The 24,804-nt window shown below is 58.3% G+C and overlaps 3 protein-coding genes across 5 annotated transcripts in view; 2 read left to right on the top strand and 1 right to left on the bottom strand.

Moving 5' to 3' along the window:
* Positions 1–5,910, top strand: part of HNRNPUL1 (heterogeneous nuclear ribonucleoprotein U like 1) — a 34,747-nt gene extending 28,837 nt beyond the window's left edge. Inside the window, exons 11-15 of the mRNA XM_021700785.2 lie at positions 200–368; positions 1,007–1,291; positions 2,237–2,526; positions 3,891–4,082; positions 4,654–5,910. Coding sequence (XP_021556460.1) covers positions 200–368; positions 1,007–1,291; positions 2,237–2,526; positions 3,891–4,082; positions 4,654–4,770 — 1,053 coding nt within the window. The 3' untranslated portion in view covers positions 4,771–5,910. The remainder of the gene's footprint in view (positions 1–199; positions 369–1,006; positions 1,292–2,236; positions 2,527–3,890; positions 4,083–4,653) is intronic.
* Positions 5,911–8,273: 2,363 nt separating this feature from the next.
* Positions 8,274–19,009, top strand: CCDC97 (coiled-coil domain containing 97). 2 transcript variants are annotated; one of them, XM_021701030.1, is made up of 5 exons: positions 8,274–8,397; positions 12,415–12,870; positions 14,585–14,863; positions 15,296–15,425; positions 17,142–19,009. In XM_021701030.1, the coding sequence occupies exons 1-5, from the start codon at positions 8,352–8,354 to the stop codon at positions 17,260–17,262; spliced, it is 1,032 nt and encodes a 343-aa protein (XP_021556705.1). In that variant the 5' UTR covers positions 8,274–8,351; the 3' UTR covers positions 17,263–19,009. The 2 variants fall into 2 exon arrangements, with proteins under 2 accessions (XP_021556705.1, XP_021556706.1); XM_021701031.1 differs by lacking the exon at positions 8,274–8,397 and adding an exon at positions 8,509–8,539.
* A 5,135-nt stretch (positions 19,010–24,144) lies between these two features.
* TGFB1 (transforming growth factor beta 1) overlaps positions 24,145–24,804 on the bottom strand; it is a 12,991-nt gene continuing 12,331 nt past the window's right edge. The window contains exon 7 of one of the 2 annotated variants that reach the window (XM_021700786.2): positions 24,145–24,448. In XM_021700786.2, the coding sequence (XP_021556461.1) occupies positions 24,290–24,448 (159 nt within the window). In that variant the 3' untranslated portion in view covers positions 24,145–24,289. The remainder of the gene's footprint in view (positions 24,449–24,804) is intronic. The other variant, XM_044922038.1, reaches the window with a different exon arrangement.

The raw sequence follows: 24,804 nt of genomic DNA, 5'->3' as shown, positions 1-24,804 counted from the left end.
TCTCTGTCAAATAAATAAATAAAATCTTTAAAAAGAAAAAAAAAAAGAATCTTAAAAGTACAAAAAGAGCAGTTTCCTGAGTTTTTCTGCTTTGGAGAACTAGCGTGCTTTTCTCAGTTCCTGGCCTACATAATACATGGGAGGAAAAAACCTAAGTCGTAATGTACCATCTCTTGCCTCTTCTGTTACCTACCCCTAGACAAATGTTTATGGATCAGCCCAGAGACGAAAAATGAGACCATTTGAAGGCTTCCAGCGCAAAGCCATTGTAATTTGTCCCACTGATGAGGACCTAAAAGACCGGACAATAAAGCGAACCGACGAGGAAGGGAAGGATGTCCCAGATCACGCGGTCCTAGAAATGAAAGGTAGGAGATGAGCGGTTCCCAGGGGGCCAACACAACAGCGTCCTCCAGAGAAAAGCTCCTTCCACAGTCCCTTCCTCCCCAGCTCCTGGCTTACTCCTTTTTTGATCTTGTCCGTTCTTTCCTCCTCCTGTTCTGCCCTTCCCTCTGTTCTGCCCTTCCCTGTCTGGTGCAGCTGTGAACAGAAGAGCTACCAACAGTCTCTTGGGGCACGGTTTTCAGACTTGCTGGGGCTGGGGCTGGGACAGGATGCGGGAGAGGATGTGAGGGAGCAGACGCTGAAAGTCCCGCACAGTCACTGCCTCTGGCTCCCTCCGGTGCAGTGCTGAGCTGGCCTCTGTCCGCTCCTCTGTAGAAAATAAGGATGCTGATTCCACCTGCCTGCCCACTCCCTGGGGAGGCTGGAGGGAGTGTTTATATTTGGTGGGGCTTAGGCCACCTCTTCAGAAGAGAGACAGGAGGGTCTTTGTTAACCCCTGAACATTGTCAGAGAGGTTGAGACCCTTTCTCGCTTCTGTCACTCACTGCTCGTCCCCTCTGCCATCTCCCTTCTGGCAGGCCAGTGTCCTGGGGGTGTAGGGAACCAGACCGCGGAAGGTACTGACCTCTCCGTTCCCTCTGGGGCCCTGCCTTCTTCCTAGCCAACTTCACATTGCCAGACGTTGGGGACTTCCTGGACGAGGTGCTGTTCATTGAGCTGCAGCGGGAAGAAGCAGACAAGCTGGTGAGGCAGTACAACGAGGAAGGTCGCAAGGCCGGGCCACCCCCTGAAAAGCGCTTTGACAACAGAGGCGGTGGTGGCTTCCGGGGCCGCGGGGGTGGTGGCGGCTTCCAGCGCTATGACAACAGAGGCCCACCAGGGGGCAACCGAGGAGGCTTCCAGAACCGAGGGGGCGGCAGCGGTGGAGGAGGCAACTACCGAGGAGGTAAGACATCTCAAACAGAGCTTTCTTGGCTTTTGGCTCCCGGGACAGGGTTGAGCTTTGTGACTGCTTACTCAGTCAGCAGGTGAATTTCCCTAGCACCAGCTGTGGGCTGAATTCTGGCGGAGAACCGCAGTGAGTTAAACTCTGGGCCCTCAGGGGACCTCTCCCACTGTCCTGCTTCCCCTAGGCATTGCTCCTGAAGCCCATGCCCCTTTGCAGGTCACTCTGGTGTCATTTTTGCAATTCTTCCCTGCCATCTGACCATAAGCGCCTTAAGAAGAGTGGCCAGACCGAGTTTACTGCCAGTCTTAGGTTCCTGCTCAGGAGCTAGCGCAAGACAAATGCCAGGACTGTTTTTGGTTGTTTGGCATTAAAACAAATAGAGAAGTGGGCTTAAGGAGGTTAATTTGCTCCAGACAGACACATCCGCCTATAGTGGCCGTCCAGAAGGCTTCTGGGCTGAGTGGCAAAGCCCTGAGTTAGCGTGAGCTTGGGTGACACCTGATCCAGCCTGGGAGGGAGCAGGCTCGGGAAAGGCCTGCCAAAACACCAGTGTCTAGGCTGAGGTCCAGAGACCAGTGGGAGTTGGCAGGGGGCAGGGTTCTGGGCCCAGCCACAGCAGCTCAAGGGCTCAGGAGAGACTTACCCATTTGACCAAGCCTGAAGAGGACTGTCCTGGATGCTTAGTTTTGTCTTCCTGACCACCTCTTCCGATTTGTTCAGCAGCTGTTGGGATGCTGGGGACACAGTAGAAACCCAAGCAGCCCTGGTCCCAAGCTCACAGTCCGGTGAGCAAGACAAGCCTGTCAGCAGACAGTGATGACTGAGTTACAGGGCTGCACAGGGGGCATGCCTGGGGATCTGGGGAGACCCAGAGTGGAGCCCCGCTCCTGAGGGTCACCAGTTCAGAGTGACAGGGCCTCTCCCCTGGCTTCTCCGACGCAGGCTTCAACCGCAGCGGAGGTGGTGGCTACAACCAGAACCGCTGGGGTAACAACAGCCGGGATAACAACAACTCCAACAACCGAGGCAGCTACAACCGGGCTCCCCAGCAACAGCCACCGCCCCAGCAGCCGCCGCCACCGCAGCCGCCGCCCCAGCAGCCGCCGCCGCCACCCAGCTACAGCCCTGCTCGGAACCCACCGGGGGCCAGCAGCTACAACAAGAACAGCAACATCCCTGGCTCGAGCGCCAGTACCAGCACCCCCACCGTCAGCAGCTACAGCCCTCCACAGGTGAGAGAACACGCAGGCGTGTATGCAGGCCAGAGGAGGTGGGCCCGGGGAATGGCCAACAGGCGCTCCGGCCACGGCTCTCCACTCTTCCCCCCAGCCCTGCCCTTCTTCCTGGCAGTGCTTTTGACTGTGATGGACCCTAGACTTTCCTGCCAGACCCAGATTAATCGGGACCCTACTTGTTCTCCCACCCCCTCACAGTCATGTGCTATGAGTGTTGGTTGCTCCAGCAAGTACATTTCTCTCGGTGGTGTCACTGGCCTCTACTGAATCCCCAAGAAAGTACTTGATTGGAGTTACTTTTGCCTAGGCTGGCAGGGGCTGACCCCCTTATCCCCAGCATATGGAGACAGGCCCTAAGCTTGGGAGGTCTTGCCCAGTGTCCTGAGAACTTCACTCTGGAGCAGCTCCTGGCTCAGTTCCAGTTCTCCAAAAGCCGGTGCTCGGGCTCTGGAATGCACAGGCCCCTGTTAACCAGAAGAGTCCACTGCCGTTTCCTGAGCGCCTTCCACAGGCCAGGCCTGGGGACAGCTGCCAAGAGACAGATGAATGGCTCCCAGTCCTGGTCTAACCAGAATGTTTCCTAGAACAGGGTGGGTAGGCACAGATTCAAACCCCAGCCCCACAATGTCTCGGTTTTATAACCTTGCACAAACGGTTTCACCTCCCTGGACCTCATTTTCTTTATAAAAGACCATGGAGTTGTTGGTAGAACTCATTTGCGAGGTTTGTTGTGAGGGATGGGTGGTATTTTAGCTTTGTGGGTAAGGTTCTGGAACGAGGCAGACCGGAGGTCAAGTCCAGCTCCACCACTTTTTACTGTGTGACTCGGGTCAACTAATTTCACCTCCCTGAGCTTCAAGTTTCGAACCTCTCTGTAAAATGAGGCCAGTGGAGCCTGCCTCACAGAGTTGATGGGGCAATTAGGTGGGTTAATGGTACAGTCTGCATGTGGGCAGCACTTGAGAAATCGCTACTTCTGTTCTCAGCAGACCTTTTCCCAAAACAACTACCACCATTTATGGAGTGCCCAGTGGCCTGTGCACTCAGGCTTCCTGAATACACAAGGCAATCGGAAGGGGTAGTTCTGTTGTAATTCTCATTTTACGGTGCTGGTGGGGGAACAGTGGAATATCAAGAGATGCTGTGTGCCTTGCTCCCCCAGGATCTTGGAGCTGAGAGTAGAGTCCAGAACACAACCCTGTCTCCTTCCCTGTCCCACCACGTCACAGAGCTGACCCATTTCCTCAGCCCTCAAACAGCCTCCACCAGGGAAGTTCCTTTGTCATCCACTGCTTACAAAGACCCTTACTCTGTCCCCGCTGAGCCATTTCACAGCACCCTGGTTTTCCCCCCCTTTACAGCCGAGTTACAGCCAGCCACCCTACAACCAGGGAGGTTACAGCCAGGGCTACACGGCCCCACCACCTCCACCTCCACCACCACCTGCCTACAACTATGGGAGCTATGGCGGCTACAACCCGGCTCCCTACACCCCACCGCCGCCCCCCACTGCACAGACCTACCCTCAGCCCAGCTATAACCAGTATCAGCAGGTAGGTGCCAGACTCGGGGTGGGGGAGCAGGGGGAGGGTGGGCATAGAGACTTCCAGGGGACCCGCATGAATGTATATTCCCAGACTGGAGTCCCTGTTTATTCCTACAGAGATGGGCTGGCCTCAGGCTGGCATTCACCTGATGTAGCCATTCCACTTACTGAAATTTCTGCACTGGCTGCTAAATAACTGGTATCCGAACCTCTTCTCCCCAGTGAAGCCACTAAATGGCCTAGCAGGGGCCTCCGAATCCTGCTTCAGCACCATGGCCAGTGTCCATTCCCCTTGGCTGGTTGCTGGGCCATCATACCTGTTAAGTGTTTTGAATGTGGTATCTACCTATACCTGAAAGGACATTAGGTTGGCAAGCCAGGAGGTCTGGGCTTCCGTCCCTGACTCCCCACCCATGGGGCATCAGGTCGGTCACTTGTCCTCCCAAGGGACCTTGATTTCTCTGTCAGGGGACCCATGTCAGTGCACTCACCTCTGACCTGCGTGAGAGTGGGGTCAAGGCAGGAGCCAAATACAGGTCTGGGTAAGGACAACGTGTGCTCTTGGTTTCTCTCTCCAGTATGCCCAGCAGTGGAACCAGTACTATCAGAACCAGGGCCAGTGGCCACCATACTACGGGAACTACGACTACGGGAGCTACTCCGGGAACACACAGGGAGGCACAAGCACACAGTAGCCAGTGTGCTCCGGAGGCCCCTGCCGGCTTCCTCCACCAGCGCCCACCCTGGCCCCCTCGTCTGCCCACACTGGGTCCTGCGGTGCTGGGGGATGGGTCATCCCAGGGCTGCCTCCTTTCAGCCCACTGCCTCCCCTCCGAGGGGCTTCTTCCCCAACACAGGGCCGGGCATTTTTCTCTGGATTCAAACAGGCAACAATGACCTTTTATTTTCTGTTTGTCCCCTCACCTTCTTCCTTCCCCTCCTCCTCTTCTTCCTCCTCCCCGCCTCCTTTTTGACTAAAGATCCCCCCCCCTTGGTCATACAGTGAGGCTACAGTGGCTGAGGGAGGGCCCCTTCTGCCCACCTCTCCCAGCCCTTCTCCAGCCCCTCAGCTTCCCAGACCCTCATGCAGTTGGTTGTACATTCTTCCAGGAGCTGTTTTACTGTCTACTTTTCAGGATTTAAAAAAAAAAAAAAAAAAAATCAAAAACTTAGGAAAAAAAAAAAACCAACACAAAAACCCACAAGTTTGAAAAGTAAAATGCGGAGGGAGGAAGCAGTGACAGATATTTTTTGGTAATTATGCTTTTTTTTTTTTTTAATTTTTAGAATTTCTCTGTTTTTACTGTGGCTGTTGATATTTCATCAGGATAACCATTTCTTTGCTGAGTTCAGGTGACCGAGGAAGAGCCACACCCTCAAAATGAAACACACACAAAAACAAAACCACAGAATCATCTTTAACCTAACTTTTTATACGATGTCTCAGTTTCCCGTAACCTTGCACACAAGCTTCTGTGTTGAGTTGAATTGTAACTGCTTTTTGTATTTGGAGAGAGTGTGACTATTGAACTTGAAACCTTTTATTCCGGGCGTCTTGGTAGTTTCTGGTGGGATTAAATGGGTGAGAGGGAAGAAGGGGAGGTTGGGGGGGGGGGGCTCCTTCCCTTCAGAACATGAAATTTCTCCCACCGCCTCCTCTCCAGGGGTCTTCCAGGTGCCAGACCTAAAGGTTTTTCCTACAATGATCCTTTGATTATTTTTACTCCCCCTTGACCCATATGTTTTAACAGAATTTTAACAAACTGCACTTATTAAGAAATGTGTTTGCTTTGTTTTGTTTTCTTTCAATAAATGACATGGCACCTCCTAGCAGGAATGAAGCAGGGTTGAAACCCTGAAGTATTACTGCAGTTGGCCTTTAATTGGGGTGGGACGTTTTCAAAGGGGACATTATTTACTCATCCATTAAACACTTACTGAGGGTTTCATGTGCCTGGCCCTGTTTTTGGTGCTGGGGCTCTCAGTTTAAAATCCACTTTCATTTTAAAGTAGTTCTCTGGTCCCTCCTCTTTCTGGTCCATTCACAGCCCCAATTCTTTCCAGGAATTTGTGACTAGAAGGCATGGCAGGTCCCTAGGCAGAGGGTGAGGTAGGGCTGATGGGATGGAGACCAGGGCTGGACTGTTGGGGGTCCTCATGGGGTGTGACTGCCCACCCACCTCGGTCCTGGCTTTGGGTGCTGGACTTAGGACGTGTCCTACCTGCAGTCCTGGATCCAGGCTAGTGGGGATTCCAGGAACTTCTTTATCCAGCCACTGTGTGTTAGGTGCTTGCCTTGTGCTCACTCTCTCTGGACAGTGCTGGGGATACAGCACGGTCAGGGCAGTCCTGAGCCCGGCTCTCACGGGTCTCCCAGTCCAGAGGTAACACAGACTTGTCATCAGATGGTGACAGCACCAAGTGGTCAGCTGTGAAAGCCTGAGGGTTAGGAGTGTGGTAAGGGGAGGTCTTCCTGGAGAAGGGAACAATTTTTTAAGTAGCCAGGGTAGAAGACTTCGTGTTTGCATCTCCATGTAGCCTAGTGTCCTCTCCTGGCAACTGGAGTCATTTCTTTATCCCCTCTGGATATGTGGTGTTCCCAGTGATATTGTGAGGGACAATGCTGGGGCACAGGAGTGCCAGTTGAGCCCCATCCCTTGCCTAACAGGAAGTACCTCAGAGCCTTATGAATGGGACATAGGCTGGAAAAGGAGGAGGAAGGCTGACTAGTTTTGAGGTCAGGGATGAGGCGTCTGAATGTGAGATGGAGCCAAAATTGGTAGCTAGCTAGTTGGGCTAAAAGGGACCCTAGAGTGCCACCCTCTGCCTGCTCAGGGAGAGCAGGAGGGGAAGGGCCTCAGATCTCTCTGGAAAGTCCCCTTCCTTGCTGGTCCACGTGTTGGGCAACAGCACCCTCTGCTGGCCTCTCTGACTAAACACTTAAGTGTAGTTTCCACCCATCGGCTGCGGCAAATGGGCCTCTAGGTCCCTTATCCTGGCAATGCAAATGGGAAGTTATTTCTCTGCTCCTGTCCACAGTGTCTGGATCATTGCACCAGCCTCCTCACAGATCTCCCTTACCTCCAGTCCCTTACCCTCATGCTTTCCCCCCTCCTGCCTGCTACCCGAAGGATAAAGGAACTCAAGCTACTTAGTATGGCTTAGAGAGGCCCTGTGTACCTGACCCCTGGTGACCTCTCTGGCTTCATATTCTGGTGCTCCCCCTTCGAACTTAAGATTGGTGGTTGGTTCTGGGGGGGTCACAAATCTCTCAATCCAAATGCCATGAACTCTGCTTTGGGAAATATACATGTACATGGAACTTTGCATAAATATTCAAGAGGTTCTCAAATCCTCTGCAGCCCAACCATGGCCTTCCAAGTTAGAACATTTTTATTCCCTGACCACACTGAAGTCCTTGGCAGTAGCCAGAAAGATCCATGCCTGCCTTCCCCTCTGGGTCTTTGCCTCGCCCTTCCTGCTGCCTGAAACCTCCCTTTTTAATTCCTGCTCATCCTTTAGGTCTCAGCTTGGGTGTCCCCTCCTAGAAGGGAACCTTCCCTGACCCTCTAGGCTGGGGTGGACAACCCCATCAGAGCCCGGGCCACTCAGGGTGGTCACTTGTGATAGTCTGTTGCTTTGTTGGTAACACACCTGAATGAGTCACTACCATCACCCAGAGCAGATCAGGACCAGGGTTGTCCCCTTTCACATCTGCAAATTCTTCAGGTCCTGGAACACAGTAGGAAATTCTATCTGATCTCACCACCCATCTCATGCTAGCCAGGGACTGGCTTTGATCACAGAAGCAAGAAACAAAGCTTAGTAGATATTTTTCGAGGTGGTGACGGAAGAAAGGGATGGATTGGAGTCTAAACCAGAGCACAAACCCTCAAGAGGCTCTGCGCGGTGGCCATTCAACCATCCATCCCAGAAGTAAGCATGCCAGGCTCTGGAGTCCCAGCGGTGAACAGGTTGAACGATGGTTCAGATCCCTCATACTGCAATTCAGTAGCAGGTCAGATGGGGGCGGGGGGGAGGGCTTGGAAGAGCCTCTGACTCGGGGGACACTTACGTTCCCCGCGGCGGGGGGCGGGACCTGAGGGAGACACGCATGCGCATAGGAAGGTCCGCCTTCACCCCGGAACTGTTGTTTCGGGCTTGGCGGAGCATCGGGTCCCCCCGGAGTGTGCTCAGCCGGAAGTGGCCGCTGAGGGCCTGGGGCCGGGATCGGCGTGTAGAGCCTCCCGCGGCGGCTAACTAGTAGAGAATCAGGATGGAGGCCGTGGCCCCCGCGCCGGCGGCCAGGGAACCCGATGAAGGTGAGGTCCCGGCCGCGCGGAGGCGGCGGGAGGGTAGGGTGCGGTGTCACTGGGAAATGATTCCCCGTGGGCGCGCAGGAGGACTCTTTATAGGGGGACACCTGCCCTCGGGTCTGCCAGTCCCCTTCGCCACCTTGTCCAGGTTAATCCTTTTCTTGTTGCGAGCTGCCGTCCTTTACCCCGTCCCCTCCCCCGAAATTAACCTCTCCCAAGTTCCGGGCCAGGCTGACCCGATTCCTTACCGGGCTAACTCTCGGGTCAACATAAATTTGCCCCCTGTCCCGGCTGAGTCCCAGTGTCCCAGTCCACCTTGCCTCTCAGTTACCTCCCCTGCAACGCACTGACCCTCCCCTTTCCCCAGGCTGACCTTCCTCCTGTCCCACGCAAACTCTGCTTATTCCAGATTCACGGTTCCCCCATTTCATTCTCATTCCCCTTTCTCCGAAGTCCACAGTGCCATCTGCCTCCTCGGGTCCTTACTCCGTTTCTGTGCTCCCTCCATCACTCTCCTTTGCATTTTCAGTCTCTATTTCTCCCGATGCCTTCCCATCAGTATCTAAAACGCTTTCGTTTTGCTCATCTTAAAATTTCATCCCGCTGCTTCAGAGTCATCCCAGGTGGGTCGAGGTGTGGTTGGGAGATTGGCGGAAATGTCCCTGGCCAAGAATTGGTCACTGTTGAAGCTGGATGGGGTGACTCCGTTTAACTACACCGGGGGTGAGGGGGTGCGCAGAGAGGCCACTGGCAACCTTGATCAGAGCAGTTTCTGGAGGTAAAAGCCAGACTGCAAGTGGGTGGGAGGTGAAGAAACGGAGACAGGTGTGAATGACTCTTTGGAGAAGATACCTGGTATCGGAAGGCGCATGGAACCGAGGGATATGGGGTGGGGGTGGGAATATGGTCGTCTTCTCGACATTTGTGCATGTTGGAAATTTTCCATTTAAAAATGTTTTAACCTGGGGCGCCTAGGTGGCTCAGTCGGTTAAGCGTCTGCCTTCGGCTCAGGTCATGATCCCAGGGTGCTGGGATCGAACACTGCATCAGGCTCCCTGCTCAGTGGGAAGCCTGCTTCTCCCTCTCGCAGTCCCCCTCCTTGTGTTCCCTCTCTCACTATTTCTGTCAAATAAATAAATAAAATCTTTTTTTTAAAAAAAGTGTTTTAACCTAAAAAGAACGTCTATCTCTCGGTTCCATGCGCCTTCCGATACCAGGTATCTTCTCCAAAGAGTCATTCACACCTGTCTCCGTTTCTTCACCTCCCACCCACTTGCAGTCTGGCTTTTACCTCCAGAAACTGCTCTGATCAAGGTTGCCAGTGGCCTCTCTGCGCACCCCCCCACCCCCGGTGTAGTTAAACGGAGTCACCCCATTCAGGTTTTCTCTTACTAGACTTGGAGAGTTCAATGCCATTGATCTCTCCATCCTTCTTGAAAGTTGTCCCTTGCTTTCTTTTGTTTTCGTTTTAAGATTTATTTATTTTAGAAAGAAAGAAAGAAGGAGAGAGTGGGGGGAGGGGCAGAGGGAGAGAATCTTCAAGCGGACTCCCCATTGAGCAAGGAGCCCATAGCCCGACTCAGCTCCATCTCAAGACCCATGAGATCATGACCTGAGACGAAACCAAGAGTTAGACGCTCGACCTACTGAACCACCAGGCGCCCCCCCTTGGTTTCTGTGACACCACTCTTCCCCTTTCTCTTCCTCTCTCTCAGGCTCCTCCCGCTCAGCCTCGATCAGTTTTCTATGGCTGCTGCAGCAGATGACAAGCTGGGGGGCTTAAAACAAGAGAAATGTATTCTGTTTTGAGGGCCAGAGGTCTGAAATCGGTACCACAAGGCTGAAATCAAGGTGTTAGCAGGACTGAGGAGGGGCTCCCTCAGAGGCTCTTCCAGCTTCTGGTGGCTCCTGGCGTTCCTTGGCTTGTGGCCACATCACTCCGATCTCTGCTTCTGTCCGTCTTCACATGGCCTTCTCTTCTGTGTATGTCCAGTCTCCTTTGGACTCTCTCTTATGGATACTCATCATGACCCACCTGGACAATCCAAGATAATCTCCCTGTTCCAAGATCCTTAACTTGATCACATCTGCAGACACCCATTTTGGCCATCAACAGTAACACAGGCTCCAGGAATTAAAGCGTGGCTGTCTTTCAGCGGCCCATTTTGTAGCCTTGCATGGCCTCCTTCATAGGCATGGCTTCTCCCTATCCAGTCGGGGCTTTTTCCTAGCCCACTCTTCTCTTCTCCCTCACACTCCCCTTGCCCTCCCCATGACCTCTCGTTTCCTTCGGCTTTGGTTCCTGTCTTGGCTCCATAGCTCTGTCCCCAGCCCTGCACTTTTTTCCTGAGAAGTCTCTAGCCCCACGGACCAGCAGTCTCTTAGATGGTCCCCTTGGATGTCCCCTGGGCCCGTCCTACCTTCCATGTCTCAAACTGGCCTCAGCATCTCCCCCCACCCCCAAATCTGCTCCTTGTCCGTGACTGTCTCAAGGACAGTTTGATTAGTCCCCAGACCTGAACCCCGGACCTGAACTGGATGCATCCCTTGCTTCCCAGCCCTTCAGCCCCATGGCTTGTCTACTCAGCCTCCTGAGCATCTTTCTAACTACCACCCCTTCCTGTGCCTTCCCCCACACCCCTTGCCCTGGTCCAGCTCGGTCTTCTCTGGTCTCAATGATTAAAACCCTCCCTGAAACCCACTACACTTGTAACCCTCACCCCCTCCCTCTTCCCCATCCCAGCCAAGCTGCCCAAAGGAGTTGCCTGTACTTTGTCTTCTCTTATTTCCTGGCCGCTCAGCCTCACTCCAGTTCCCACACCTTTTGAGAAACAGCTCTTGACAAGGTTTGCCTAGCGCCCAGCTTGCCTGTTACCAGCGCCCGTGTTGTCTTTGACCGTCCTGGCTCCCGCATCACACTGGCTGTTTCCTGAGGGCAGATGTTGGGCTGCCTCACTCCCGTGTGGTCCTCAGCACGGCCCAGCTCGGGACCTCACACAGATTTAGAGTTGCTGAAGAGTGGCTGGATGAATGTGTGAATGAGTAGGAGAGAGAGAGAGAGGGAATGAGTGAACAATTTAGTGGATGTGTTAGTGATTTTGTGTGCAAGTGAAAAGGCAAAGAATTGTGTCAGTCAGTGAATGAGGTGGTAAAGGACCAAGTAAACACACCAAGCACCCTCCTGCCTCAAGGCCTTTGCACTGGCTGTTCCCTTTCCATAGCCTCTCTTCCCCCCAAAATGTCATGGCTCAGTCCCTCACCACCTCAGGTCTCTACTGAAATGTCACTTTTTTGGCAAGGTCTTCTCTGACTGTCCCATTTAAAATTGCAGCCTGGGGTGCCTGGGTGGCTCAGTTGGTGAAGCATCCGACTCTTGGTTTCGGCTCAGGTCATGATCTTGCGGTGGTGGGATCGAGCCCCGCATCACGCTTGGGCTCAGCGCGGAGTCTACTTCAGATTCTTTCTCCCCCTCTCCCTCCCCATCTGCCCCTCCCCTTTCTATCTCAAATAAATAAATTAAATTGCAGCCTTCCCCCACTGACCCCACTCCCCCCTCCTTCCCTCTTCATTTTTCTATATAGCTCTTTTTTTTTTTTATTTGACAGAGAGAGACACAGCGAGAGAGGGAACACAAGCAGGGGGAGTGGGAGAGAGAGAAGCAGGCTTCCCACCGAGCAGGGAGCCCGATGTGGGGCTCGATCCCAGGACCCTGGGATCATGACCTGAGCCGAAGGCAGCCGCTTAACTGACTGAGCCACCCAGGCGCCCCTCTACATAGCTCTTGGAACCACCCAACAGACTGTATGTTTGCTAACGCATCATATGTTTTCAGTAATTAGGTTTTTCACGGTCCATGTCCCCTACTAAAATGTCAACTTTGTGCATCCTGTGGTATCTTTGGGACCTAGAACAGTGCCCAGGACATAGTAGGTGATCAGGAAACGTAAAATGAGTCTTTTCCACCCACCCCACCTTCCCCCGCACTCTCATCCCAGGACTAACACATCTCCCCTCCCCCCACAGGCTGCACGCAGCCCGGTACTGGGCACTGGGGGGAGCTGAGCTGGACACCGGTCCCACCCAGACCCCAGGACAAGGTGGAGGCCGCGGAAGGAGCGCCAAGGGCCCCAGATGATGACGCCCTGGGGGCTGAGAACACAGCAGTGAGTGCCATGCTGCGCGCCGTGGCCGCCAGCCGCCTGCCTGTGTGCAGCCAGCAGCAGGGCGAGCCTGACCTCACCGAGCGGGAGAAGGTGGCCATCCTGGGCCAGCTGTACCATGAGAAGCCGCTGGTGTTCCTGGAGCGCTTCCGCACGGGCCTCCGCGAGGAGCACCTGGCCTGCTTTGGCCACTTGCGCGGCGACCATCGTGCAGACTTCTACTGTGCTGAGGTGGCCCGGCAGGGCAGTGCCCGACCCCGCACCCTGCGCACCCGCCTGCGTAACCGGCGCTACGCTGCCCTGCGTGAGCTCATCCAAGGTGTGAGGACAGGTGGGCTGGGCGGGCGGGGAGACTGAGGCAGAGGAAGTAAGAAACAAGGATGCAAGAGCGGAGACACGGACAGAGGTCCTGGAGATAAGTTTTGAGACAGGGACACAGGGAGGTTGAAAGAGACACGTGAAGCGATGAGGCAAGATAGGTAGAGACAGACGGGAACCCAGGGGAAGAGAATGGGACAGGCAGTGAGAAGGGTCAGAATTTAGTAGATGACACAAGTGCCATTTCACAGAACCCAGCACTGTGATAAGTGGTTATCCCTCAGGAAAACGAGACTCTCTTACACCATGCACAGAGGCGCTGAGGAAACCCAGGGGAGTCTGTCTGTGACTCTGGGGGGACACAGGCCCCCTGAAACAAGGCACGCGTCTGGAGGGCACGATACCTTCTTGACCGCAGCATAATTACAAGCATCTCTGTGACCAGAGACGCCAGAACTAAAGTTGAAAGAGGAGAGCAGGGGCGCCTGGGTGGCTCGGTTGTTAAGCGTCTGCCTTCGGCTCAGGTCATGATCCCAGGGTCCTGGGATCAAGCCCCACATTGAGCTCTCTGCTCCACGGGAAGCCTGCTTCTCCCTCTCCCACTCCCCCTGCTTGTGTTCCCTCTCTCGCTGTGTCTCTGTCTGTCAAATAAATAAATAAAAGCTTAGAAAAAAAAATAGAGGAGAGTAAACGAGGCAGAGAGCGAGTGAAGATTCTGGTTAGGGTGAAGACTCAGGCCCTAGGGCCAGGGAGATGGAGAGGGTGGGGCGCAGCGACAGGTCGGGAAGAAGGAGATGGGAGGGAGGAGGGATGAATGAATGGGGGTTGAGGTGACAGACACGGAACCCGGGAGGGACAGGTGGGTGGAGGCAGAGCGGCAGAAACAGAGCCAGGGAAATGGAGGGAGGGAAACAGAATATGGTGGGTAACACCAGAGGGAGAGAGATGGGTAAGAGAGGGGGCAGGACAGGGACGGTCACAGACCTCCAGTGCTGCAGAGGCCAGAATTCTGGGCAGATTCTCACCCTGGGCTCTGAAGGCGGGGCTGGGACCGGTGGGTGGGAGGGACTGGGCAGGTGTAACGGTTTTCTGAGGGACAGAGCCCCCTGCAGGAACAGGCAGCCAGGGGAGACAGGAAGGTCCCGGGTTTGGGCGTGGTGGGGAAGCCAAGCCCACCCGAGGGATGGCTGCAGAGGAGAGCACTCTGGGGAGAGGTTAGATCTGGGGTCTGGAAGAACATCAGGGGTACCCACATCTGGCACGGCCAGCTGTGTGCGCAGACAGCCACACGTGATCTGCATCCTGGCTCCTGTGTGCAGGACCCTTGCCTGTGGCCTGCTGCACGCTGCCTCGCAGACACTCGCAGACACGCACGCAGGAGGGTGTGCACACCTGCGTGACCAGGCACAGCGACGGGCAGGGGCCCCAGACCACCAGCGCCTCGGGGCCCGGGCTGGCCAGGGCCGGGCGTGCGCACACAGGAGTACACGTGCAGCCACGGGGCCGCTAACACGCCCACGCTCAGACGCATGCGTCCTTGCGGCCACGGGCCCTCAGGCGGCTGCGTGCTCCCCCGCCCGTCTGAGTGCGCACGCGCGCGCTGGCCCTGGTGCGCGCTTGGCTTCCTACAAGCGCGATCGTGGGCCCGCGTGTGCTCAGACAGGCTGGCCCCGCACCCAAGCCCCTGACCCCGGGCGCGCCGTGTTTCTGTGCAGGCGGCGAATACTTCAGCGACGAGCAGATGCGGTTCCGGGCCCCGCTGCTGTACGAGCAGTACATCGGGCAGTACCTAACCCAGGAGGAGCTCAGTGCCCGCGCCCCGGCCCACCAGCCGCCCAAGCCCGGCGCCCTCGGCACCCCCGCCTGCCCGCTCTCTGATCTGCTGCTCCAGTCCTACCAGGAGCGGGAGCTGCAGCAGCGGCTGCTCCAGCAGCAGGAGGAGGAGGAGGCCTGCCTGGAGGAGGAGGAAGATGAGGAGGACAGCGATGAGGAAGGTGAGGGCCAGTTCTGGGGGCTCCAGGCTGGGCCCCCGAACTGCAAGAGCAGACCTCGCGTCCCTTCCCTGCCTGCCCTGAGTGCCCAGGCTCTTCCCAGTCCTTCCAGCATCTCTGTCCCCCACTCCTCAAAGGCACCCAGCAGTCGCTCCCCTCCAGGCCGTTGCTCACGCTGTTCCCTCTGCCAAGAATGCCTTCCCTTCACCAGCCTCCAGGTAGCAGGTCCTGATCCTGTTCTCCAGCCTCCAGAGCACTGTATTGTCATTGTGTGTTTGGCGTGTGGCCGGGGAGGGCAGGACAGGGGCTGTCTTGGTCACCACTGTGTTCCCAGTGCCACCAGGACAGAGGAGGCGGCTCTCCATGGCTGTGTTTTCAGCCCTTCCCCGAGTGCGCCATTCACATCCTCCCTGCTGTGGGTGTCTGCCCCTACAGACCAGAGCCCCAGCAAAGACTCGGAGGCCTGGGTCCCCGACTCAGAAGAGAGGCTGATCCTGCGGGAAGAGTTCACCAGCCGGATGCACCAGCGCTTCCTGGACGGCAAGGATGGGGACTTTGACTACAGGTGACTCAGGCTCCCCCCTCCCCCCCCCAGCCCGGCACCCCACGGCCCTCGGCCCGGCTCAGATGGCATAAGGGTCTCAGATGAACCAGAGATCAGTGGGCGTCCTTGGACTAGCTTTGTGCATATCTGAGCGTCAGTCCCCTCACCTGAAGAAGGGACTGAGCAGGGCTGACCGCTCAAATTTGACAAAACACTGAAATATTTGCATTCGGGTGAGTGGTGGTGGCCTGGTAGGATGCCACTGCCCCAAGCCCCCCCAGGTGTCCCCCAGGCAAGCCAGCTTCTTCCTCAGGCCCCCAGACCTCCTCGTGCTTCAGGAAGTAGCCATTGGCAGGGTTAATGCCTAGCACGGAGGGGCCTGTGGTGGCCGCCCTTCAGTCTGCTTGCTGTCCCCACCGTAACCCCAGGGCGAGACACACAACCACTGCTTTGGAAAGGATTTTGCCATCAGGGAAAAGGACACCGAGATAAGAAGTATCCGAGTCAGAGATAAAAGGTTTTGACAACTGAGGCAGTCTTGCCTGGTGGGTGTGCTAGCCGAGGGCCCGGCTTCAAACCCAGCCCCGGCAACACACGAATAGGCCGACCCTCACCAGTTGGGTGGGGAGCGCCAATGCCACGGCCCCCAGGAGCACCGCCGGCCTGATCTAGGGCCCCCTGGCTCCAGAGGCAGGTCTGGCTGATCCACCTTCCAGCTGGGGTGGAGCCTCTCGGCCTGAGTTCCCGCAAAAAGCGGGTGCAGAGCACCTGGGCTGTGGGGAGCCCCCAGAAAGCCAGGTGCCCATGAGGAAATTGGGCCTGGCGTGAGGATTAGGGATGAGGGGTGATCAAAGCCCAACCCCCCTGTAGGGCAGCTACTGGGCAGCAGGGACAGTGGGTCCCTTCTCTGCGTTCCGCCACCATGTGCTGAGCACCTGCTGTGTCCAGACTCTGGGGATGAAGCAGTGACCAAATCCAGTGACGAAAGCGTTCCCTGCCCTGAAGGGAGTCCCGCTCTAGTGAGGAAGCAAAAGAAGTATGGAGCATCTGGTGCTGACGGGGCCATAAAGAAAATTAAGGCAGGGTCCAGGGGCGGGGGGTTGGATCGAGGTGGCCAGGGAAGGATCTCTGAGCAGGTGACGTTTCAGCAAAGACGTGCAGGATGTGAGGGGTGAGCAACATGAATGTCTGGGGTCAGAGTGTTCCTGGCGGGGGGAGCAGCGGGTGCAAGGACCCTGTTGACAATTTAGGATCACTTGACACCTTAGGGCAGACACTTCTCAGCACCGTTGACCTTTCGGGCCAGATCATTCTTCTGTGGAGCGTTGGCCTGTGCGCAGCAGCGGGTTGAGAGGCGTCCCTGGTGTCGAGTCTTTGGGGGCCAGTAGGAGCCCCCCAGTTGTGACAACCAGAATGGCTCCAGTTATCCCCCATGTCCCCTGAGGGGCAGAATCGTCCTGGTTCAGAACCACTCTCTGGGGAATGGGGGTCCTCCTGTCCCCACATCTTCCAGCTTTTTGAGAGAAACCAGAAGTTTTTATGTAAAATCTCTACTTTGGAAAATGTTCCTTTTGTTTGAAGCCCTGAGAGACTCCTAGCTTCACCCCCTGCAGGGGGGCAGCTTCCATTTACAGCTGCCAGCATGTGGCCTTTGACTCTGGGGGTCCCAGCTCCTCTGAAGAGTGAGAAGCAGCCGGGCCCACAGAGCCAGCCCCTGACAGCCCCCTCCCCGTGCAGCACCGTGGACGACAACCCCGACTTTGACAACCTGGACATTGTGGCGCGGGATGAGGAGGAGAGGTACTTCGACGAGGAGGAGCCCGAGGACGCGCCCAGCCCAGAGCTGGATGGGGACTGATGGCCGCGGCCGCCCGCCCCGCCCGCCCCGCCCGCGACTCCGTCTAGGGGACAGCCTCGCTGGCTCTGGTGCCATCCCTGCCCCCTCTTTGTGCGGGGTTCCCTACCTTCCCCCCCGCCCCCCCACTCCACCTCTGTCTCTCGTGGTCTCTCTGGCTCACTCGCTTTTTCTCCCTGCCTTTGTGTCTCTTGCTTTCTGCGTCCCCCTCCCTCTTGCAGCACCTCACTGTCTTTCCTCTCTGCCTTTCTCTCTGTCCCCTTCCCTGCGCCCAGGCCTCTGTCCCCACGATAGGGCCCAGGCTGAAGGTCGTCCCCTTGACCGAGGCCCTTCATAGCCGGAGCCGGCCGGGACGATATCAGTGTCCTGTGTAGGGTCCGGGTGAACCCCGGGCTTCGCCCCCGGCCTCTGCCTGTTTCCCACCTCTGTGCCGATGCGGCTCGTGCCTCCCTGCCTCTGTTTCGGTCCCATCTCCCTCAGCCTCGCTCTGGGCCTCTGGCTCTTCCCGCTGTACGCTCCCATCTCTCGGCCCCCACGCTACCTCTGGCCCTCCGTCTGCCTCTCAGCCTCTCTCTCTGTTTCCGTGTCGTTTCCCCCCCACCCCCTGGCCCAGCCACTGTGGGCAGCAGAGCCCTGACTGCTGAGGAAGGTGGCCTCGCTGGGCGGGCTACCAGCTGTCACTTCTCCCTCAGGACCCAGACTTGGGAGGGGGGTGCAGGGGCAGCACCGGGGCCACGGGCCTGCCAGCTTGGGTGTGGTGGGAGGGGACACGGGGAGGGGGGCTCTCCCCTCTCAGCCCCACCGGCCCCTCTCTTTCCCCGGCCACAATGTTCCCTTCCTTCACTTCCTCCGCCTCCTTCTCCCTCCTGTTTACACTCCCCAAATACGCACAGGCTGTTATCATGGGTCCTGAGTCATCCCACACACAGCCTGCCCCAGCATCCCTGCCCCCAGCTGGCCACAGGGCCCGCCCCGCAGAGCCCCCCGCCGCCCCCGGCTAATGCGAGCCAGATGGCCTCCCGGTGACTCAGCCACTGGCCTGTGGGAACCCAGGCGTCCCGCCTTCCCATGCCCCCACACCCAGCTCCTGCTCCCCCAGTAGACATGCACATGGAGAAGGGGTCAGCTGCTTGCGGGGAGGGCCACGGGGCAAAGAGGTGGGGCCTGGGGACCCCTCGCTCCTGGGAGCCAGAATGATGGCACCCCGCCATAGCCAAGCCTGCAGGACCCTCAAAACCACCTCCTCAGGCACATGGCCCAGAGTAAGGGGGAGACCCTGAGGCCTCCCAGGGCCACAGCTCTTGACCCCTGGGCCTCAGCTCTGCCCTCTGGGTCAAGCAGGACTAGAGCCAGACACAGAAAGTGAGAGCTGGCCTAGAGGCCAAGGGACATTCACACGGAGAGACTTAAATACGGAAGCTCCCAGTTAGCAGTTCTATCCTCTGCCGGACCTGACGCCACACTGAATCCTCCTGACAACCCTGTGAACTAGGGACTCGCCTCCATTCCATAGGTGAGTCAGGGGAGGCCAGAAGGGAGGTGTTAGTTGGTCGAGGCTGCACGGCCAGTGAAGATGAAAAACCAGGTCTAGACCCTCACAGGTCCTGGGGACCATCCTCCTAGGTTGCGTGTCAGGTCAGGGCCACCCGGAGCAGTCGGATGCACGGATTTGCTCAAGAAGAGCAAGGAAGAGGTGGCTATGGAGGGCGATACCAGCAGCTAAGCTTGGGTGGGGAGGGGGGGGCGTCCCATGCGCTCGGCACTGCCCTGCACACGGGTGCCGAGGTCGGCACCTGGACAGGAAGCCCCGCGGCCCTCCTGCGCCGCACGGACGGTCCGCACTGCCGCCCCGGCTCCCGCGGAAGCCCAGGGTGGGCCAGCCGGCGCAACGCGCCCTCGGAGAGCCCGAGGCTGACGGGGGTTTGCCCCTCGGGTACATGTGCGCGCCCGCCCGCGGGCCCACGGAGCTTTTCTAGCACAGGGAGCAGCCCTGCGTGATGTGCGCGGTTTTGGCCAGCTTGTCATTGGATCCTTAATGTTGTTTGTGATATACTTTGCCGGACGCAGACTTGTTACATAATAAAGTGATGAGAGACAACAGCAGCTGAGTCAGAATTAGGGTTAGTCAGATGGCGGAGACAGAGGTGGGGCCAGTCAAGAGGGACTGCGGGAGACACGCCCCCGGCACAGCCCCCACCGCTGCGACCCGGAGGTGCCCCGGGGGGCGCCTGGCCCTCCGCCCCCAGCCCTGGGTCAGGGCGGACGGAGAGGCTGAGTCAGGGAGGGAGAGCCCCTCCGTGGGCATCCGGCCCCCACCCCGTCTCCCGTCTGTCCTGCCGGCTGCCGCCCGCACCCCCGTCTGACCCCCCTGCGTGTCCTGCCCTCTCATCCTGGTCTCCCACTGCTGCCCCGCTGCGCCTCTCCCTCTCCCCCTACTCTGCTTTGCCTCTGGCTGCCCGAAGCTCCCATCACTTCCCACCTCCACTCTTGCCCCGCCAGTCCTGCCCAGGAGCTCTGCCACCCCTCTCGCTTCCCTCCCGCCCATCCCCCCACACCGGTCCCTGAGCCTCCGAGACCATTCCTGTGCCTTCCTCCTGGAGTCTCCACCCCCACGTCTCCCTCTCCCTGCGGTCCCCGGCCCGCCCCCTCACGCCTGTCGGCTGGCCCCTCTTCTCTGTCTCCCAGACCCTGGGAACCCCAGTGAGGACGTCCAGAGGGTTGCTGGTGGCCCCTGGGAGCCCAGGATGAGGGGTCACCGCCACACCCCCATCCAGAAAGGGGGCGGGAAGGGGCAGTGAGGCCGTAGCCTGTCTGGCCAGAAGGAAGTGTATTTGCTGTGGCCTGGTCACCCCCGCCCCCAGGACCTGCAGGGCTGCTGCCGCCGCCGCCCTCCTCCACCCCACCCCCCCGCCCCCCAGGCTGGGGCCGAGTAAACACAGCCGCCCGGCAGCTGGGATATTTATACCGAGGTCTGGGCGCAGGTCCAGTGCCCACCACAGCCCCTGCCCTGCCCGCCCGCCACGGCCAGCCCCGGGCCAGCGTGGCACCAGCCGGCGAGGGGACACACCGCAGATGCAGCCTCCACTCAGCACAGAGGCCTCTGGGCGTGTCACTCGGGATGCCGGCGGCTTCCCTGGGGACACACCATGCCCCTCCTGCCCTGGAAACACCAGCACAGAATGCAGACCTGCAGGACACATGGCCACCCCACCGAAAATTCAAAACACCTCGAAGATCACGTGGTGCAAACAGAGAGCCCCACACCACAGCTCACACGCCAGAGTCACCAGCCCACATACGGGGAGACAAAATGCAAACCCCATCTGCACATGGAGTGTGTGTCCAGTCTCGGCGTGGACACACACTCACACAAGCACACCGAGGAGGATGACAGCAAGCGTGTTGGAGACACACCCCACAGACACAACGCGCTCAGAATAGCAGCAGGGCACACATGGATCACAGACCTCCCCCAGAAACAAGCCGCCCACAGACGCACGAACACCAGGCACTGCCTCCCCGCCACACACACACACACCCGCACTGAAAACACAGCTCGGCTAGCAAACAGAGCACAGCAGCTCCCGGAAACACGCCTCCCTCACAGACATGCAGACAGGCACAGAAAACATCCGCACTTCGAGTCACACTTACCGAAGAACGCACAGATTTACACCCAGAGAGCAAGAGCAAAGATGTTGAGAAAAAATGCAGACACACGGCGCGCCCCACGGATGGGACCCCACTCCTACACACAGACTTGCTGAGACACGGTGTCATGTCACAGAGCCCAGAGAGGACACTGGCTTCTAGACAGAAACACAAAACTCGGACCCACACGCAGCACAGTCAGACACACGGAGGGGACACGTGCTGGGGACGCACACTTGGACAGAAGCTGTCCACACTCAGCATGGCCAGCCGGCGCCCACTGGTGTGTTAGAAACCCCCATGCTGCACACACAAAATCCACAGCACAAAGCTTGTAGACACACACACACACACACACACACACACACACACACACACAGGGGTTCTGAACATGTTCAAATTTACATTAGAAACCCAAAAGACACCAATCACGAGGTTGGGGGGAGGGGCTTTCTCATTCCCCCCCCCCCGCCCCCTCCCTTGCTCGCCCCACTCCTTCCAGCTGACCCAGCTCCCAGGCCTGTCTGGGGGAGGGGGCAGGAAGGCCTGAGCTGGCCTCCCCGGCCCCGCTTCCTGCCCCGTGGGGGCCGGACGGGAAGCTGGGGCTCCAGCCGGAACCCAGGCTCCCCCCACGACTTCCCTCCCCTCCCGGGGCTGCCCGCAAGAGCGGGGGAGGGGAGCGGGACTCCCTGAACCCCGGGTCCTGCCCCCGCGCTTGGGCGCTGGGCCAGAGGCCAGGACTCCCTTGTCCCCACGGGGCCTGCCCACCCCCGCCCCCCCGCGGGGTCGGGGGTGCCGCGTAGCAGGGCAGGGGCAGCCCGCAGGCAGTCCAAGAAGGTGCTGAGCCCGCAAGTTTCCCTTCCTGGGCGGCCTCCGCGCCAGCTCAGCCGGGCGGGCAGGTGGGCGGGGTGTGTCACGAGGGCGTGGCGAGGGCTCGGGCCACCGCGGGGTGTGCAGCCCTGTGCGGCCAGGACTTGTCCTCTGGCCCGGGCTGGGCGTGCGAGGGCCGCGACCCTGGGGGTGTGTCTGGGTGTGTGGGACTGCTCCGTCTGGGACCCGGGGTGTGACAGCGCGTCTGGGTATGACGGGGCCAGCTGCTGTCTGCGTGGCCTCGTGGGACTCCCCAGGCCTCAGCGTGTGGGGCCGAGAGATGTCAGGCTGAGTGGGCACGACCGGCCTGCAGTCTGCGCCACCGTGCCGTGTGTCTCCATGTGTGGCGTGTGTCTGGGTGGGACTGGGATGCGTCCGGTTGTGCCTGTTCGTGAGCGGGGACCCCGCGGAGGACGTTTGTGTAACTGTTGGCGGGTCCCAGCAGGAGTCTCTGTTTCACTTCCTGATGGGGCTCTGAGGCTGGGCGGTGTGTGTCTGCACGTGGCACCCTCTGGAAATCCGTATCTGGTGTGCGGGGGTCGTGTTTGTGTGACCGTGTCCTGCTGTGTCCCGGTGAAGCTCCGAGGCTGGGCTGGGCGCGCGTGGGCTGTGGCCGCCGCCCCTTGTCACAAGCTTCTGTGGAGCCACTGTGGCTCTGAAAGGTGGATGCGTTTGCGAGACTGTGGGACACGGTCCACATTCGAACCTCTGTTGTGAGTGTGAATGTGTGTGTAGCTGTGCCACATTTTCACGGGGCTACAGTGACGATGGTCTGTGTCACCGTGTGCTTGCAAGTGTGTGCACACAGGAGGCTGGTGAAAATGGCAGCATGTCCCTACACAGTGACCCCCACCCTAGGGCCATCCCTGGGCCAGGAGCAGGTCAGGGCCAGGCCCTGGGAAGGGCAGGAGAGCGTGGGGCCGTGGCGGGGAGGACCAAAACTGGGAAACTGGAGAGGCTGAGGAGGAAGCAGGAGAGAGTTCACGGGCAAGACCAGAGCAGATGGGAAGAAACGGGGCAGCCGATGGGGAGCCACCATGGCTCAGGGCGGTGGCATTGCTCACTTGGACAAATGGTCTCCCTGCAGCTCCCCTAGCCCGCATTCAGTCTACTCAACCATCAGCCAGAGGGACTCTCTGAGCACCAGTCAAATCACTCTCCTCTTCTGTTCCGAACCCTGACGCGGCTCCCACCTCCCTCAGAACACAAGTTCCCACAGGCCCCCACAGGCCCCCACAGGCCCAATGTGGACGGGGAAGCAGTCCCCGTGCAGAGGTCAGGTGCCTAGATCCTCAACTCCAGCTGTTTGGGCTCGAATCCCAGCTCTGCCACCTGCTAGCTGTGTGACCTTAGCAAGTAACTGAACCTCTCTGTGCCTCGGTCTTCCCACCTGTAAAATGGGGCGCAAAGGGTCTCTATAGTAGGAGCTGGCAAACTGTTTCTGTAAAGGGCTAGACAGTAACTATTCGTGACTTTGCATACAGTTTTTACTCAGCCCTGCCCTTGTAGCACCGAAACAGCCCTAGGTGATGCACAAAGGAATGAGCGTGGCTGTGCTCCAATAAAACTTTATTTACAGACACAGGCAGCGGGCCAGAATTGGCCTGCAGGCGGTAATTTGCTAATCCCCTGCTCTGCTGGGCTGTGGGGAGAATGCGGGGAGCTCCTACAGCCCTACCTGGCAGGGGGAATATTATTACTCTCTGGCCCATGAGCGTTAATCAACTGACTCAGCTCCCAGCACCCTTCTTCCCCTTGTCCCTCCCTTCCAACCACATTGGCCTTTCCTCTCAGTGTCGCTCACTCCAAGTTCATCCTCATGGCCAGGCTGTGCCTAGGTCTTCCTACGGAGAACACTCTCCCCGAGTGCTCCCCCAGACTGCCTTCTTGACTTCCTTCAAGTCCCAGACGCTGCCTCCTCCAAGGAGCCCTCCCTCCTCCCCCAAACCATCTCTGGCTCCATCCTGCTTTCCTGTCTTAGCGTCGCTTCCCACATCTGTCTCCTCCCCAGAAAGCAGGTTCCTGGTGGGCAGCAACTATTCCCTTAACCTCGCTGGGCTCTGGCTTCCTCACCTTTAAAGTGAGTGTTACCTCAGATGACACTGTATCTCAGTTTTGTTATGGTGATTACATGAGTTAGTCAATATAAGGCATTTGGAACAGGGCACAAGGTGCTCAATAAATAAATCTAGCGGCCGCCAGGAGTACTTGGGACTTCAGGAGCGCTCAGCAGGTGTTTGTGGGAGGAAATGAATGGTGGAGAGCGACAGGAGGGGGGCACATGGAGCGGGAACCCGGGAACGTCGGGAATGCCGAGAGGGAGACCCCAGTCAGGGACCCAACGACACGCACAGAGACCCCAGTCCTCTATCCACCTTTAATGGACCCCAGGGGCGGGGGGGGGGGGGGGGGGGGGGGGGGCGGGGTGCCCTAAAATACAGCCCGGCGCAGCGGGCGGGGGCGGGGCCGGGCCTGCCGGTGGGCGGGGCCTGCCGGGCGGGGCGGGGCCTCAGCTGCACTTGCAGGAGCGCACGATCATGTTGGACAGCTGCTCCACCTTGGGCTTGCGGCCCACGTAGTACACGATGGGCAGCGGCTCCAGCGCCTGAGGCACGCAGCACGGCGCCGCCGACGCGCCCGGGTTGTGCTGGTTGTACAGGGCCAGGACCTGCGGGCGGGGGCGGGGTGGGGGGGCGTGGGCAGGGTGCCCCCTCCCCCGCTCCCTCTGTCTCATCTCGGTCTGTTCCGTTCTCAGTTGCAGCCTCACTCTCCCCATTTGCCACCCTTGCCTTGTCCTCAGTCTCTCTCTGTCTCGGTGGCGGTCTGTGGACTCCGGCCTTTTTCTCGCATACTGACCCTGCCGTTCCCTCTCCTTCCGCCTTCCCGCCTCCCGCGCCCCGTCACTCGGTCTCCGTGGGTCTCCCGCTGCGCCCTGTCTCTCTACCTACTCTGACCCTGTCTGCTCCCGTCTCTGCTCCGTCCCCTCCGATCGACAGCCCCCCCCCCCCCCCCCCCCCCCCCCCC

This window comes from Neomonachus schauinslandi, chromosome 16, assembly GCF_002201575.2.
Source record: "Neomonachus schauinslandi chromosome 16, ASM220157v2, whole genome shotgun sequence".
Classification (NCBI taxonomy): Eukaryota; Metazoa; Chordata; class Mammalia; order Carnivora; family Phocidae; genus Neomonachus; species Neomonachus schauinslandi.
Note: the sequence above shows the minus strand (reverse complement) of the source record. Positions and strands in the feature narration are given on the sequence as shown.